Source organism: Lycorma delicatula, chromosome 13, assembly GCF_047948215.1.
Source record: "Lycorma delicatula isolate Av1 chromosome 13, ASM4794821v1, whole genome shotgun sequence".
Classification (NCBI taxonomy): domain Eukaryota; kingdom Metazoa; phylum Arthropoda; class Insecta; order Hemiptera; family Fulgoridae; genus Lycorma; species Lycorma delicatula.
This window is the reverse complement of record NC_134467.1, coordinates 5,158,253-5,177,516: the sequence shown is the minus strand read 5'-3', so window position 1 is coordinate 5,177,516 and position 19,264 is coordinate 5,158,253. Positions and strand designations below refer to the sequence as shown.

The 19,264-nt window shown below is 31.5% G+C and overlaps 1 protein-coding gene across 5 annotated transcripts in view; it reads left to right on the top strand.

The window, feature by feature from the left end:
• The window catches only part of LOC142334132 (uncharacterized), a 59,573-nt gene that overhangs the window by 32,958 nt on the left and 7,351 nt on the right, over positions 1–19,264 (top strand). For all 5 annotated transcript variants that reach the window (XM_075381884.1, XM_075381882.1, XM_075381885.1 and 2 more), the window contains one exon: positions 1,023–1,151. In XM_075381884.1, the coding sequence (XP_075237999.1) occupies positions 1,023–1,151 (129 nt within the window). The remainder of the gene's footprint in view (positions 1–1,022; positions 1,152–19,264) is intronic.

Sequence of the window (19,264 nt, the reverse complement as noted above, 5' to 3'; positions counted from 1 at the left end):
TCATCAAGCAAAGGCTGAGTAATTGGTATTTGATTTTTTTTTCAATTTCTGTAAGTGTGGTAAATGTTTAACATCATTTATTTATTTAATTCAGATAAATGGGCATGAAACCATAAAAAGATCATAAGTACATAAAGTAGAAGATCTGTCATCATTTTTGTTAGTAGATTTAAAAGAAATATTTGGAATCATTAGATAAAGATTCCTCAACTTTAACAGTATAATTAAAAATTAAATCTTTGTGACTAAAAATTTTACATATACATTGTTGTTAAATAGTCTTAATAATAAGTAGATCTATATTATTTTTGAAGCTTATGGAAATTTTTCTTATTAATAACTGTGATAATAAGTTCACTATAGAACCGCTTTGATAATTACATTTTTGTATAAGTATATTTGGTACATGACAAAAAAATTTCTGTATTGGTGATTAATATCAAATCCCAGTCAGGCATGGCATATGCTGCAAAATTCAGCTTCCATGTTCCATGCACAAACTTAAATATTACCAGGCAGTACAAAAAATAAATAAATATTATTTACTATCAAACTCTCATTTAGTAAATGTTGAACGTTACAAAATTTATATTTTTATATCTGGTAAGAATTTATGTAAATCTTATATTTATATTTATAAGATTAGAATTCAAAATTGTAGGTAACGTTTTCTCTAAGATAAATGATGTTTATTATGATAAAAAATTTCACCATAACCAGTATTAACATCAGTGTCAGTAAGATTAGAAAAAACAAAATCATGAGAATTACCGCAAGAGTTTTAACAAATTATTTGATTGTTAATTTGTAGAAAAATATGAAAGGTGAATAGCAGGATTTTTTGATAACATTTAGCAAAACCTGGCATATTAAAGTCGCCTAATAATATTAGTAATAATTTAACTGTGATTGCACTATTTATGTGTGTTAAGCGAATTAAGAGATACAATTATTTTTATTTTATAAATTATACAAATAAATCACATTTACTTTGAAGCATTCATGTTTGCTTTTTATTACAGCAAGCAGATTTACTGCAACTGGAAGTGGAACTGCTTGATATTAGTAATGGTGATATCATAAAAGATCTTTTAGCGATTGAAGAGACTGACTTGGTTAAATCAGAAAATTTAAAAGTTGAAAATGAAATGGTAAGAGTGTTAGATTTTGCGTACAGTGGAACACCAATTATCCAGATGGACCTTTGCAAGGCCAAATCTGGATAATTGAAAAGGACAATTTAAAAAAGTTTTATCATATAACACTTCACATATCATTCAGTTTAATGTGTAAGATACTATGTAAATAAAAAATACATAAAAAAAAAATTAAATGTATTTTAGTAAAATTAAAAAGAAATTTGGAACATATGTACCATGTAAGAAAAAAGAGATTCAGTAATACGGTTAAAGAAAATAGTGTGTAGACATTTGCTTTTATAATTAGTTTTACAAAGGCCAAAACACACATTTATATTTTTGCTAAATGACTTGGAAAAATTAAATTAAAATTTCTGTAAAAGTAACATCAATAAAAAACATTTGTATTGCAGCGAAGATTTATTTGAATAGTGTTTAAATTTTTTAAATAATGTATTGGTTTTTTTAAGTTGTCTAGTCTGGATTTAAGCAGTGCAATTAGTTGGACATCTGGAAAATTGGTGTCCCACTGATATCTTTTAGTCATCAACTCCTATGGTCATTAGCCCCAAATTTTCATTATTATTATTATTATTTTCATCAACATTTTTTTGTTATATAAGTGCTTTATTACAAACACTGCACATTGGTCTTTCTTCGCCGGTTAACAAATATAAATTTCTTATTCGTGTTTGACCAATTGTAAGTCTGGTCACCACCTCTTGTTCTCAGCGAGTTTTAATTCACGTGCCTCTTCCATTTATATGAAAAAGTTTTAACTGCATTTAGTTTTGTATTTAATCTTCTCCATTTATTACTCTACCTGTTTCTTATAGTATTAGACAATTTTTAACATCGGCCACTCGTACAGGAAATATATCAAAGTTATCACAGACTATTGCTGTACTGGCAGCTTCATCTGCGCTTTCATTTCTTGCAATGCCAACATTTCCTGAAGTTCATACAAATACACATCGCTGTCCTCATCGATTTAAAATATATAAAATGGACAGGATGTTTGCAATAAGAACATCCTTAATGTTCTTGTCCCTGTTTAGCCTCCAGTAATTACCATTCAGATAATACTTCAGAGGATGATATGTACGAGTGTAAATGAAGATTAGTCTTGTACAGTCTCAATTCGACCATTCCTAAGGTGTGTGGTTAATTGAAATCCAACCACCAAAGAACACTGGTATCCACGATCTAATATACAAGTCCGTGTAAAAATAACGACTTTACTAGGACTTGAACGCTGGAACCCCTCTACTATCAAACCAGCTGATATAGGAAGATGTGTTCACCACTAGACCAACTCAGGTGGGATAATGTTCTTGTTCCGAATTGCAGTAAGTGCACTTAACGAAACGAAACATATAAGCACCATCTCTTCGCGGAAATGTTCAGAGTAGTGAACAGATTGCTGTATGGCAATAACTTCTGCCGTTTAAACACTAAAAATTTTTGGCAGTTTCCATTAATGGACTTTTCCATTTACATATATGGGGCATCCAACACCATGTTTGGTTTTAGAACAGACAGTTTAAATTACTATACATTATTTGTAACTACTGATGGTTGATAGAAATTCCTGTCAGTTGATTACTGCTTGCTTGTCTTTTTTTTGCCCAAGGTATAAACCTCCCTAAAAAAATTAAGAATCTTTAAAATAAAAAAAATACTGTGTTGCCACCGGTATATTCTCTGATATATTCAATATATTTTAATAGATTTGTATATATGATTTTATTATTCTTTTTTTTTCTTTGACTGATGAATCAATTCGTCAAACGTTGGACGAATTGATAGGAAATAGATAATCGAATAGTTGTAAGAAATAGATAATTGTGTTTATCACTTTTTCAATTGTGTTTTTAAGTATTGTTTGTGAAATATGTTTATAATACATAAATTGTGATTTTTATGTGGTATAAATAAATAACATTTTGTCCTTAATGTAAACAATTTCAGAATTATGTACTATAACATCCACTTAAATATTTAAGCAGATTGATTATTGATTAATTTCGAAATGTACATTACAAATTATTTATTTTTTAATTTAATAAACAAAGTTACACAGAAAACAGGTTGTTTCTTTATTTTAATCGTATACCATTTCTTTCCATAAAAGCAAATCAATTGTATTACAGTGCGGACTGGATGCAAGTTTATTATTTATCTTGTAATAGTTGTGATAAACATTAAATCGAATCTTTCCAACCTGTATACTGAAAGTGGTACTAATGTGTGTCTACAGGTTTGGGGGTTTGAATCTGAGGTTGGTTTTGAATTTTTTATTTATAAGTGCCTGCAATTATTTGTCAACCTGTCTGTTTAATATTTTGAAATTTTTTTATATCGACATCATTTAAATATGATGTGCAATCTTACTCTTTCTATTTAAAATTGTATTGTTCCAACCATGGGAGTTTGAGCAGTGGTGGATTTCTAAATATGCTAGCTAGGCTGTAGCCTATTGTGGCAAATTTTCAAAGGCAGTAATGGGCTGCCTGAAACCGAGTCAGGCCCCGGACACTTGTTGGGATATAAGGTGGTTACCGTAGATTTAAGCTAATCAAGCACTACTACTATCTCCCTCCATTCGGTCTCTACAACTGGAAATAATCGTTTCATCTTCTCAATCGCCATTTCACCCAGGAAGAGGAGCTCTTATTCATGATAACGATTTAATAACCCACCTTATGCATAATGAAGAGAAAAATTATATTTGTAACTTTTGTCAGAAATCTTTTAATCAGAGTTCTAATTTAAAATTACATTTAAATAATCATACCCAAGAGAAAAGTTATATTTGTAACTTTTGTCAGAAGTCATTTAATCATAAAATCACTTTTAAAGACGCATATTAATATTTATACAAAAGAGAAAAATTATGTTTGCAACTTTTGTCAGAAGACTTTTAATCAAAGTTCTAATTTAAAATTACATTTAAATATTCATACAAAAGAGAAAAATTATATTTGTAACTTTTGTCAAAAGTCATTTAATCATAACAGCAGTTTAAGGACACATATTAATATTCGTACAAAAGAAAGAAATTATGTTTGAAAATTCTGCCAAAAGGCTTTTAATCATCTTTCGAATTTAAAGAAGCATATTAATTTACACACCAAAGAAAAAATTTGTTTGTAACATTTGTCAAAAATCTTTAATGAGAGTTATACTTTAAAAAATTACTTCTTTTTGTTGTAATGATGTTGTTTCTAAGGCAGAGATTATGTGCGTTCTCAATATTGTACAAAATAAGTTATACTTAAGTTTACGTGAAGATATTGGTGCAACTTTTACTTTTCCTGATAGTTGTATAGTGTCAAAATTCCAGCTTGGAGCTATTAAATGATGTCATCAATCATGTTCCTGTACTGTACTTTGATGGCATTCTGCAAATACACTGGACTAATAATGACAAAATATTTTTCAAGTAAATATTAGTAACGTTTGTTTTCTGTACAAAATAAGTTGTGATCATACATATATTTTTTGTTAAATTGAAATCTGTTTATTTTAGAATTTTTATGCAAACCAAGTTATTAAATATTGTTTTCTTTTTACTTGGCAAAATAATGTAGGCTAGTTTTTGTGAAAAAGTTTAGCAATCTTATGTAGAAGCCAATTATTTCTAAAAATGTCTTTAGTTAGTTTTTATTTCTTATCTATGTTACTTTTAGTTACCGTGATCATTTTTATGCAAGAAACTTGTTAAATTTTTTTTGTACTTCAGTGTAATTTACTGAAACAATTTATCACAAAAAATGGTGTAATTTTAAATGTATATTGTAAAAAAATCAATAAAAAATAAACTTTAAGAATGAATGTAATAATAAATAATGAAAGGTACGAGTTGGGCAGCTATAGGGATGGTAGAGGCTGCAAAAAAATAAAATGTTTATTTTTTTTCAGAGTAAACTGTGATAGCATACCATTATGAGAGTCAGGAAATTTTTATCAAGGTCAGTATAATAAGTCAGGGAAAACAAACCTTAAAATTCAGTGGGAATCCTGTTTATAAACATTTTTACAATCCTTCTTCTTAGAGATCCTTTTTAATTGCTTTTTATCTAATTTACTTTGGGTTTTTTTCAGCAGAAATCTGTTAATTTTTAAAGCACAAAATAATATTTCAAAATTGTTGCTATCAGTGTAGGTATACAATTTACAATATTAGGTACTTTTCTTTTAACATAAGGGGGGCCCACTTGCTTTTTTATTTGTGGATTTTTGCTTCTTTCTGTTACACAGTAAATACCTTGGTTTAATTGAGTTTAGGTTGGATGAGGAAATGTAACTGACGATTCAGAATACCGAACTTTGTATCGTATTACCATTGCGTTAACCTTGTCTAATTACATAAACCCGCGATCGATGTGATTTTTAGTTTTTGATAATTGATTATGTATTTTTTAGCGCTGAATAGAAAATAACCTTCATTTTTGTTTCATCATGTCAGGATTGCAAATTTCAATATTATCAAAAAGATTAAAAATTACAAAAATGTGATACAATAAAGTAGACATTTTTTTTTAATAATAAATTAATGTAATATATATAATATTGTATTTTATATGCTTGTTTGGCTTATATTATGCATTCTTAGAGCTAAACAGTTGAGTGGTCTGAAGAGGGGGGCAGGTGGGGTCATTGACCCCTAAATTTCTAATGAAAATTGCCATAAAATAAGCCTAATTTCTATTATAGTGGTTAATTTTTATGAGGTATGTAGTGCCTTAGGAAACCACTCCCCCTCTTCACCTACCTTTCATGATGAAGTATGTAACTTTTATTTCAAGTGTCGAACTTTCTTTGGACGGCTTATACTCTGCTTTGCGCTTTTCCTTCTATGTTCTCTATAGGGTTCATCTTGGTGTAACAGCCAGGCAGTAGTCTGCCATCATTATAGTAATCCATTTTCCTTGATATGTCCTTTCCATTTCTTTCATGTCCTGATGAAATTTCTCACCCGTCTCTTCACGTCTCGTCACAAACGGCACCCAGATTTTCAGGAAAATAGTTCACATGTGAATTTAGGAAGTGAACCTTCAAGCACACAGAACAGCCTAAATTTTTGTACTTCTGCAGCATGCTCGAGCGGTTGATTTGAAGTTCAGATTCTTCTTATTGGCCAGAAACTTGGTTAGTACTTCTTTAAATTCACCCCCAAACTTCTTTTACTGCAACTTCATTTGTTTATCAAAATTACCTTGTTTGAGAAGATTTCTAATGTCAGGACCAGCAAAGACATGCTGTTTATTTAGCATTTTATAAGACGGGAAATTTGTCGCAGATCTATTTACAACATTTACCTTCTTTTGGTAAGGCTTTGACCAAGCCTAACTTGATACGCAGAGTTGGAAGAACTTTATTCTGAACCGGTCTACGTACATCGGTGCAGAAGACTAATTCCTCCTTCTGAAAAATGTGTAAGAAAATCCTTTTCTCTATACCTGAACCAGGAAAGTAATGTGCCAGCTGCTAGTAGGTTCTTCACTTTAATCTTCAAACCAAGCAATTCTGAATTTTCTTTGATCAGATGTAATTCTCGAACCAAATCATTTAGTTCAGACTGTGAATAAAACTCTGGTGCATAGCTATCTCCAGGTTCATACACCTTGACATTATCTTCATTTAAATCGCTTGTGGAACCATCTGTTTCAGTTAAATTTTCTGATGGAATTGGCACTGGTATGTCTGGACCATGTGGAACCAGACATAAAGCGTATGGCATATTTGGATAAACGATTCTTTTTTATTCTTTAAATTGAAACCATGAACACCAGTTCAAACAAAAGTAACAATCGTCGGTGTAATTTTGTGACTCCATTAAAACTCCAAGTCTGTACGCTTCTTGTTCCCTTTGACCATCATCTAAGTCCTTCAACACATGTGCAGCAAACTTATTGGGATGCCCAAGTTTTGCCTTGATCTCCTATTTTCACCTGAAATATGACAGGTACACTTGTCAATCGAAACTTGTTATTTTTTTTTTTTGCCTTTTCACCATTAACTCATCACAAATGTAACGAAAAGAATCTGCAGCCTCTTGAAGCCATTTAGAGAACGGAAAGTTTGCTTATGGTCTGGAAACATATTTTCCACTGACAAAAACAGCAGTGGCGGATAGCTGCCAATAAAGTATTACATCTTGTTAAGTGTTATCGCAACCTGTTGACCAAGCTCTTCTTCCACTGTCTTGTCATCTTCAACCCAACCCCCCCCCCCAACCATTCTCTTCAGACCACTAATCTGTTTAGCTATATAAATGCATAGTAAAGGCCAAAAAAATGAATATGTTTTTTTTTATTTTTTAATAAAAAAATAATGTTTTATGTCTATTTTATAGTATCACATTTTCAACTTTTTACAAATTTTGAAATTTGCAATTTGTGAAAAATTCTGACATGATAGAAAAAATGAAGACTATTTTTGGATTCAGTGTTAAAAAAATACTTAGCAATTAATTATGTCAGTAGTTAAAAAACATTCCTCTACATCCCAAATTTTGCAGGTCTGTGTTATATATACAAATTTGATACAATTTATTTATAAAAAAAGCAATAATTAAACTAAACACAATAATAAAATTTGAAAAACCAGAAACTAGTGAAAATCAAATGGCCTCTGTTAATACAGAAATACTTAATACTTTTTCAGGACAATGTTAAGTTTTTAACAGCTTTTCTTTTACGATTGATGTTTCTGTTTTGTTTTTTTTATTACATTGTTGTCTGACAGGGCCGTGCATGTTTGTAAGTAAGATTTCTTCTTGTGATTTTATTTTTAAGATTTTTATAATCTGTACAATCTAATGTATTACTTTAATGCAATCTAACCAAAATAATAAATGAAAAAAGCAGTTTGATTTTTTTAAAACGGGTTGGTTGTAGATTTCTGTCATATTATGTATATGGATAAGTAGATATGAGTTATAAGCTGAAATACTTGGTTGCTATTTACTTTATAATTAAAAATAATACAATATAAAAATTGTTGTTTTAGGTCTCTCTGATTATATGTTTATGGATAGGTACATTAATGTTATTTTGTGATAGAATAATAGTGGAATTAAAATTGCTGGAAAATGATTAATGTTCAGTAATGACACCAATTTATATAATATCAATGAAATATTAGCAGTTTATAATTTGTACAGTCAAATACTTCAAAAGAATAAATAAAAAGTTGGGGATAGATTATTTTCTTTTTAAAAATGGATGTTTAGACATAACTTCCCTTCAGCCAAAATTGTTGTCAAAGATCTCTCTCATATTATATACATAAACAGATCATGAACAGAGTTCAGTAATACACAGAAATACATTTCGTTGCTATTTATTTTATAAAGTACTAGCTGGCCGTCTAGCCAGAAGCTGGACCCTCTGGACTCGGGTCAGCCCAGGCGAATCCAGAGCCAACTCTGGGTCAATTCTTTTAGTTGGTTCTAAAGTGATGCAATAACAAACAAACAAACTTTATATATATATATATATATATATACACATTTCCGAATAATCATGTCAATTTGTTAGATTGACAGTGTACCCTGATGCATGTAAAAAGTTAGCCTTCAACATACTAACAAAGTCCATGTTTGAATTTTGAAAATCTGATGACTTTCCAGAGATATTAGAGAAGCACACCATTTCACTTACCAAAACAGCACGCCGTTTGTTACCAGTTAATGGTGATGATTCATCATCATCATAACTTATTCCAACCTGTTCTGCAATTTCAGATACTCTCAACCTGATCGTCTTCAAGAATGCCTCAAATCGCACGAGTGTTTTTGTCTGTAATGCTGGTCCGAGGACGGTGATCGTGTTCTTGATTTTCCACTTGTTTTCGTTCTTCTTTGAACTCTTTATGCCAGGCAAACACAAGAGTCCTTGACAATTTTTGGTCCCTGAACTGTGCAGTCAATATATGAAAAATTTCCAACGCTTAAACTTCATGAGCAAGAAATTTTATAATTATACATTGCACGGTGGAAGGGTGCACCTATTGCTGCTACATTGTGAGCGTTACTGATGAATTGGTTGGAAGTGTGGAATGGCTGGCTCTCCCCACTCATAATGACTCCACCCAAGCATACTAGAAGCACAGGCCCAGTCCTACCAACCGTAGATCCTCTGGAACAAAAATCCCGTTTATATTTGATTTACCCTCGTATTTTATTTAACGTAAATTTAATTCTATTATGTTTGTAATATTATTCCTTTGATCGATTCGAATAATTCAGTTCAGTTCCAGATCATAAAGTGATAGAGACTGGTAGTTCACAATTCATTAATTCAGTTCATTGAAGTTTGTGCTTCAACCGGCAAATCTCCACTTTTACATATATATTAGAGATTTTTCAGAAAAACTCATCAAGAATAAAGCAGATCAGTTCATAATAACAAATTACTTGCAATTACTAGCAAAAAAGTGGATGATGAGTTATTTCTTCAAGGGCAATTTTTATTAAGGTAGTTAATGACAAGTTATCTCTTCAAAAACTGGTAAGGGGTTAATGATTATTAATCATGAAAATAATGTTTTTATTGATTTGGGTGACTTAATACCGAAAGCAAATTTGACACGATATCTGAAGAGAGCGTAGAAAAATTTGGGTCTGATTAGGTTCCCCACGCTTAACACGACATTAGTCAGGTGTAGAGAACTTTTCTTGTATTTGACATTAAAAAAAAAATGATTTATTTTGTCCCAGATATGTTTAGTTCTTGCAAGATATAATTGCGAATAAGATATTAGACAAATGAAACATCACTGGTAAACAAAAATTGGGCTATGTAAAAATAGTATGATAGAAGTTACATGTAATCAATATTTACTTATTGTTTGCATATTACAAAGATAAAACAATTTGCTTTGCTTTATATTTAAAAAATTAACATAATTTCTTATAAATTGTTTTAATTCAGTCACTGTCTTTGTTGACACATTCAACGCAGACAAAGACTGCCCTAGATACTGGCTCCTTATAAATAGGGGCTCTGCACTTGTTAGTGTACCTGTTCTTTCTTTTAGGGCAGTACTTGCACTTTGGAGGCTTTTGATCGTTAGGTTCAGCAGGCTAATTTTAAACATTGTAGGCAAGGTCTACAATGTAATTTTTTGTTTTGCGGGAATAGTCAGTGTTTTGATTTGTACTCTTTTCAGCAGTTGATTTTTCACTAACTCTTTTCCAAGGTCCATCAAAATCATTTTTTCTTATATTCACATGTATGTTTTGAAAATAATCAGAGCATTGATAGCACTGACATTTAGCATACCATTAAAAATAGTAAACGGCCATTTCAACCGACAACAGACTGATTCATGATACACAATATTCAGTTTTTAGACGATCGGTGATCCACCTTTAGTAACATTACAATAAGTTATAATTTCGGGTTTCAGAGCATGTCCACTACTTTCATACCATGGAGAATAGGAAGTACAAGAACAAGTTTCTTTTCTTTCTTATCCAGAATGCAAGAAACTATGGAACAATAATTTGGGGGATTTGATAAAGCAAATATAGATGAACATCTGGGATTTTTTGAAACGTTGAGAAGCTCTCCTGGAATTTCCCGTTTATCTTTGCAGAGAATCCAAATTATCGTAAATCCGTAATTGGCATAGAGATCGTTTACTAAAGGTGTAGAGGTGAAAAAATTATCCATAGTCGCATTTCTAACTGTACCATCTATTTCACTGACACAGAGTTTGACTACATTTGATACGGATAAAGGGGGGCTGTCTTTAAGTTGTTGACCTGTATATCTCTGTATGTATTTGTCTAGATGGTTCTTCAGTCTACGGTAGCATAGATTTTATTCTGTATCGACACAGTTTACTCTTCATATACACTAAATTTACAGCGTCCTCTGAAGACCTGCATCATCACGTCAACCGTGACACTTTTTCCTACACTGTATCTTTCACTACATGTTTTTACAAATCCATCAAAAATATTACGAATAGGGGCTAAATTATCAATCTTTTTTCATTCAACGTGTATAGAGTAATCATTAAATCTCAGTGCTTGCGGTAGCAAACGAAATCTTCACTGGAACATAGTGGCAGTAAATATTTCAGTTGCTGTTACATCTACAGCTCAAAGATCATTTAATTCAATGCGATTCTTTTTTTAACTCCAATGATATACATTAACCCTAAAGATACAGCTAATTCTGTTTCATTAGTTAAATAACAGTCCTGTACACCTCTTGAATATTTTATATTCATTTTAGTCCAATTTCTGGTTTGTAAAATTTATGATTTCATGCATCATTGAATCCAGACAAAAGTGTTTCCAGCACTCCATAGTTATTTTGTTGTCTTTTGCTACTACTCTTGCTAGTTTAGTAATGTTTTAAGAATGAGCATCAACTAACTGCCACGACTACAGCTCTTATAATTTTGGAGAAATTCCTAGGACGGTTTCATCCTTTTCCCAGTAGAGCAGAAATGGCGTATAAAAAGGTGAGGTTTTTTCTCACAACCTGACTAATGGCTGGTTAACCAAATGACATTTTTGATTATTAAAATTATGCAATATAATCACAAAAAAAATTGTAAATTCATTGACCTCTTTGCTGAACAGCTACCTCATGTGACATTTTTAAAAACAGCCACAGCTTAAGAAAGATGAAGTCTGAAAAATTGTTTATAACCTCTTTTTTTTTAAATTTGCATTTCATTTACATTAATACAATTAGATTTTTGATCATGAAATTAAAGTTAAAAAAAATGATTTTTTAAGTATGGATTTCATTAAGCCCTGTTGATTTTTGGGCTTAAAATTGTATTTATCAAAGTAATTATTTATTTTGATAAGTTACCCAATTTGATAAAGTATTTATTATTCAACAAAGGTAAAAAATGAAAGTTTTCCAAAAAAAATATAATCAAGTCATCTATAAGCTGGTAATATAAGTTGGTCTGAGATATATTCAAGTAAACAAAAATCAAATCCACTAAAAGAGAAATTAAATTTATTAAACTAACAAAGAGAAGTCAAAGTATTAATTAAGGAGCTCTGTAATATTATTAAAGGTTTTCAATGATGTGAAAATGAGACATTAAATAAAGACTTGAAAAAAATCACAAGTTATTACAGCATTAAAAATAGTGCTACACTGGTTGCAATAAAAGAATGAGTTCTTTGTAATTTAATGATAGTAAAAAAAATTTATATTTTCTATTTAAAAAAAAGACAAGCCGCAGCCTGCCCCGATCCAGTCTCCTTAGGTTACAAACCTTTGATCACTAACCTGGCCTTGGGCCAGACAGTCCAACTACTTGTACACCTAAGCAGACCCCCCGTCACCAAGGTGACGTCGATGTAACTTTCCCCCAGTTCAGAAGAGAAAGGTGGCGGTTCTGCCTTGTTAAGCTTGTAGAGGTTCCTGGCATCAATGAACTGTGCGACACTGGGGCCAGCGAGTGGTGAACCCCAGGCGGAAGACTGCGTTAGCAACCAGCATTCTTGATGCCCGGGAGATCGTTCAGAATCTTCGCCAAGCCATCGGCGTACTCCTTGTGACTCGCACAACGGTGAACTACTCGTCAGATAACTGAGGCGAAATATACCATATTTCGCTCGTTAATATTAGTACAAAGATTAGTTTCTCCGCGCCAAGCTTATTTTTTTGTTTAATTACAATAATTGAGTAATTATTCAAAAATACAAAGTATCTTAAAAAGAAATGAACACAAATAGTACGAAATGTGCACGAGTTGAAAAAGTAATAGGAAAAATAAAATATATACATAAATACGTACAGCCAATAGTAGATGTATCTTTTGCCAGCATATGCGTATACTGTTTTTAAAAATGTAATCTAATCGGTCTACTTATTATAAAACTACGCCAATAATATTTTTGTTTTGCTTTATTTTATTAAACGTGTTGAAGGTTCATCTAATAGATAAATGCGATTGTTTGTGAATCTGTCTGTTTGCAACAGCATTATACGAGAACCAACCGACCGATCACTTTAGTTCAGTCTGGAATATAACATTGAAATATCAATTACTTAAAAAACAACTGAAAAGGTACATGCTGACTAATTTTAAAAGAGTCGGTGTGACACACTTAATCTAAAGGCTTGGCAGATATCAAGAAAACCGGGAGAGCAAACGTTTTTTTGTCTAAAGCTATCTGAATATTAGCAAAGTCTCTATAAATCTGTTCGATGATACTATGATCTGTTTGAAAGCCAAAACGGTAGTCGGATAGTTTGTTTTGTTGTAAAAAGGTTCTTCTATATCTGAAAAAGACAGGATCGGTATTCAAGATCGACATTAGGCCAATTCATTAAACATAGTTATTTTTTATAAATCATCAATAAAATAAATATCTTTCTCCAATCTTATCTGTTTTAACGTAATTTAGGATTAAAAGTAAATAAAATTGATTAAATTTTCCTAGCTTCTTTAAATTCAAATTTCCATTATCAGAAGAATAGGAGATCGACTTTAGATGAATTCATTAAACATAATTGTTTATATATCATCAATAAAACTAAATATTTCTCTTTCAAACTTACTTTTTTTAACGTAATTAAATTTAACTTCATTTTTTCACGTAGGGGGTAAACGTATCCTGCAAATTTGAAAGTAATCGGTCGGTTGGTTCTTGCATGATGTGATAATAAACAAACATGCAAACTTTTATATATATATATATAAATTTCCGAATAACCGTGATCTGTTAGATCGAGACTGTACCGGATTCATGCAAAAGCTAGCCTTCAACTTTCTAAAAAATACTCTGTTTGAATTTTGAAAATCGGATGACTGTAGAGCACCCATTGTACCTTCCAAAAAAGCGGCACAGTGGCATCCCGTTTTATCAGTTGATGGTGATGATTGGTCTAGCTTCCTGTGAGGAGCTTGCGCACCTCACCACTCTAGCCTCACACACAGCCCCAACGGGAATCCCATTATTGTTAAAAAAATTTATTTAATGTGGAGTTAATTGTATTATTTTTTTATATTATTCATTTGATTGATTCGAATCATTCAGTTCAAACCCAGTCCACACTGTGATACCCACCGGGTTGGTCTAGTGGTTAACGCGTCTTCCCAAATCAGCTGATTTGGAAGTCGAGAGTTACAGCGTTCAAGTCCTAGTAAAGCCAGTTATTTTTATACGGATTTGAATATTAGATCGTGGATACCGGTGTTCTTTGGTGGTTGGGTTTCAATTTTCCACACATCTCAGGAATGGTCGAACTGAGAACGTACAAGACTACACTTCATTTACACTCATACATATCATCCTCTGAAGAATTATCTAAATGATAGTTACCGGAGGCTAAACAGGAAAAAAGATTCCACACAGTGATAGACACTCGCAGTTCACAGTTAATTAATTCAGTTCATTAAAGTGCGTGCTTCGCTCAGCAAATCTCCACTACTATACATATAATTTTTTTTCGAGATGAAATACATCTAAAAACCTTCTCGGTTATGCCAAGAAACATGGATAAACAAATTTGGTCGTAACTGATTGAGTAGTTACTTTGAGTAGTATCCCGAACAAAAAAAAACCTCTTCATCTTTTTTATAATAGTATAGATAGAGTACAGTATCTTGCATCTCTTACAGTATTTTAAATGCAATTAAAAAACTTTTGAAGAACTAATATTACTTTATCGATGCATTTTTAAATAATACAAATAAAAAAAACTTAAAGTTCTGCATCCTTCACAGTGTGTATATAAATGTCCTCAATTACTTTTTGTTAATGCCTTCTGATTTGAAGCTCATGACTTTTTATTTTTCTTTCTAGCCTCCGGAACCACCATTAATTATTACATCAGAGAATGAATGAGGATGATATATATGAATGTTAAGTGATGTGTAGTCTTGTACAGTCTCAGGTCGACCGTTCCTGAGGTGTGTGGTTAACTCAAAACTCGACCACCAAAGAACACCAGTATCCACAATCTAGTATTCAAATCTGTATAACAGTAACTCTCTTTACTAGGATTTGAACCTTAGAACTCTTGACTTCAAAATTAGCTGATTTGCGATGACTAGTTTGAAAAAGAAGTTGCTACTAGTAACTTCTTTTTTGAACTTTTTTTCAATGTCACTACTAGTGACTTCTTTTGATTTGTGATGACAAGTTCACCGCTAGACCAACGGTTGGTCTAGCGGTGAACTCGTCATGACTTGAAAGCTCATGACTGCTACACCATACGTCCAACAATGGACATGTTTCAAAGCAGCAGCTTACTGAGCAGTTCGTAAACTCCAACAATTCATTTGCTGCATTATATTAAAATTTCTTACCATTCATAACAACGGTTTAAAGAAACCGTCTGCAAAATTTTTCATTCTTTGTCTTGCACAACAAATAAGAGACAAAAGAGATCACATTGGCGGCTGCTGCAACTGCACCAGTTGTATAATTTTCATTGCGAGGACTACTGTATTTGATAGAGACTTTGCATTGCCATCAACGTTTAACACGCGGTGAGACAAAGCATAAAATGGCAAACATTGAAGTTAATGTTTGAAACAAATTTGAGATCAATGTTACATTTGTACATTTCTTATTATAACCCGAATGTATTCTGAAAATTTTTATTTTATTAAACTTATTTAACTGTTACGTGAATGAAAAATTATTTATTAAGTCTGTTGTGCAATATCATATGTGTGTGTGTGTGTGTGTGTGTGTGTGTGTATATATATATATATTTTTTTTTTTTCATCATTATAACCAGATATCGTTTGTATTGAAATATACAATTACATGTGTTGGCGTCACTGTTTAGTAGATTGGGATCATTTGTTTATAAGCGTTGTTAAAGTGAAATTTGTATTGTAATATCAGTATTATTTATTTGTGTTCACTTTTGTTGACCAAGTAAGTAATTTTATACCATTCTAACATAAATTAATAGAATTTAAGTTTGAATTTTTTGTGTTTATGAACTGAGTGTAGCTTTAACTTGTGATGAAAATTTATTTAAGTTCGACGTAAAATCGTTTATTTAAGCAGCACATTAAAAAATTATTATATCGTGGGCATATTATTACTAGTCGTTTTTTAATTAGTAATTTAGGCAATTAAGCAGTTTGTTCCACCTTAACTTTTGTATCGTATACGTTATTACTCACGTGGTGTAAGGCAAGGTTAGCCTGCGTAGGTTAACCCACCGGGTTGGTCTATTGAACGCATCTTCCCAAATCAGCTGATTTGGAAGTGGAGAGTTCCAGCGTTCAAGTCCTAGTAAAGCCAGCTATTTTTACACGGACTTGAATACTAGATCGTGGATACCGGTGTTCTTTGGTGGTTGGTTTTCAATTAACCACAATTCTCAGGTATGGTCGGACTGAGAATGTACAAGACTACACTCATACACATCATCCTCTGAAGTATTACCTAAACGGTAGTTACCGGAGGCTAAACAGGAAAAAAAAGAAAGAAAAGCTTCCGTAGGTTAAGTTTCGTTGAATTATATTTATAAAATAAATAAATAACAGTGGTAATATAATGGTTATATTGGATGATATTAACTATAACCCAAAAGTTTGCTGTTTATAATTATAGATATAAATTAACCAAATTTAACCTCTGAATCTTAAGTCACTCTGAGGTCAGAGCGTAAAAAGTAACAACTTTTTACTTGTCTAGAAAATAAACTACATAACTGCAGTCTGCATATCTAACCTTTAATGATTTTACATCAGATTTTCTTCTTTTTTTGTCTAGAATCCAAGCAAAACATTCAGTTCAAAAAATTCTGAGGTAGTTGATATTCACTTCCCTTTTCAGAAACAACTCAACAGAGGCATTTCCTTTCATTTTTGTCAGTGCTGTTCTATTTATTGTATATGTAGCAGAAAGGACTGCTTCATTACTTCACCCCTAAGCAATTTGGGTAAGTTGAGTGCAAATGCAACCAGGATCTTGCCACCTCACAAATGATTCTGTTTTCTTTCTCAGCTACTCTAGATTGTTGTGGAGTATTAGATACAGTCATAAAATGTTAACACTTGCATTAATTTTTCCAAGCCTGATTCAACTATAGCAAAGTGTTGTTTTATTAGATGGACATTCATTTGATTTATGCCATATAATTTGCTTTTACAACAAATAAGTCCCACTTAACAATTTTTAGAGAGATGACCTAATTTTCTACAACAAAACATTTCTTGCCATTGTGATTAGCCTTAGCATGACTCCCTTTTGCTAAAGTTTGATCTAGAAGCATGCTTCCTGGGTTGACTGACAATCAACCTTGAGTTAAAGATGTTTCGTATCATAATCCCAACTCATATTTAAAAGTTGTTTTGCAATTCAGACCGTGTCTTCTGTTGGCAAGTCATGCCATGTGATGTAAATGGGGTAAAACACATGAGGCAATGTTTATTAAAGCCTTGCGCACGCCATTCTCATATATTGTTTTGCCTAGGAGTATCATTTCATTTGAAGTTCACTGTACTTTGCAAGAGGAGTGTCAGATTTATTTTAATTTCAACCATACTTTGTGGGCAGTAGGATGTAACTCTACCCAATAAAAAATTTCTATCTAGAGAAAGAATAATTCTTTCTTGACTATTCTTCTTTTTTCTATTTGCTATGATCCATTCACCAGTTTCTTCTGATAATCAACACTTCCAGTCTCAGGCTTTTCAAAGGTTCTATTAACAACTTGAACAAAAATATGTTGCTCTAAACATGTCTGCACAATAATATGCCCATTAGTTTTTCAATTTTGTTTTCTTCTGATGTCTGTAAATATTCCATGATTTCCAACTAGATGTAGAAAAAAAACACCCCATCGCTTGATAACCGTAAACTTATATTTACAACAATATAAAGGAAAAACCTCCACGTCAATTTTCCATCTAATGTGTTTACCGAAAATTGCCTGCTCACCTACTATATTTGGTAAAACTCGCTAAAAAAAATCTGAGATCGGTTACAAAAAACTATTTCTTTAATTTTTGATTGTGAGATCCATGTAATCCTTACAGGGATCACTTGATAAATTTTAATATTATTTACAAAGTATTCTTATATATAAAAAAAAAAAAAAGTTATATTTATAACCCTTAAGGAAACTACCTATGTACATCTCTTAACTACTACTGCTATTATTACTTACATCATACTATGTTATAAAAAACTATTTACAGAAAACAATAACATTTCATTATATCTATCATTTAATTATGAATTTTGTTATAAATAATTCAATACAGATTTGTTTACACAAAATCATGATCACAACAACGTTTCAATCAAAAGTTTTATGAGATAACAAAATTAGTTAACAGCTGAAGCAATTAAGATAAAATAAAGCTTCATACACATAACATTTTGTCATTACCCTTTTGATAGTTTTTGTTGAGGTTTCTCTGTCTTCTGTCTGCATCTTTATTTTTTAGTAGCCACTGCAGCTCTGTCTTGCTGTTTTGATGACTTCTTACCTTCAGTGTTGATAAGCCTATATACTGTTGCAGTCTCTTTTGTAGCTCCATCTTGACTGATTTAAATTTGCATATCATTGTTAAAAATTTGTAAAAAAAAATGTAAAGTCAATTCTTCCCTAAATATTTTGGTTCTCATTGGAAGTTTATTACTTTCTTTAGTACACAGATAAAAGTAATCGATGCTGAACCACTCCCTTGTCTTAGTTCTGTTTTAATTTCTAATTCTTCTGACAATTTTACATCTGATTTTGTGTTTAGAATAGTCTGTCTGTTTAGTAATGTTAATTATGTTGAGATCCTTACCAAATACTAGAACATTAAATAAGGAAGTTCTATAGATCGAGTTGTATGCCTTGCCATTTTTTCTCCTTATTATTGTTTTAAGGGTTGTGTTTTGTTGTGCATATGATCATAATTTTCTGAATCCTTCATGTTCTCCCAGTTATTAAGTCTATGATTAATTCAATTCTATTTTGAAGTACTTTTCAAAGTATTTTATTTGTCAAAGGTAAGAGGAAAATCCCTTTGTGGTTGTTTACTTCTGTTTCATCTTTTTGTTTGTGTAGTAGATCTATTAATACATTTTTCTAATTTTCATGGAATTTTTCAGTTTCCATATCTCTTCTAGCAAGTTCTTCAGTATTTTCTTGCGTTTTTCA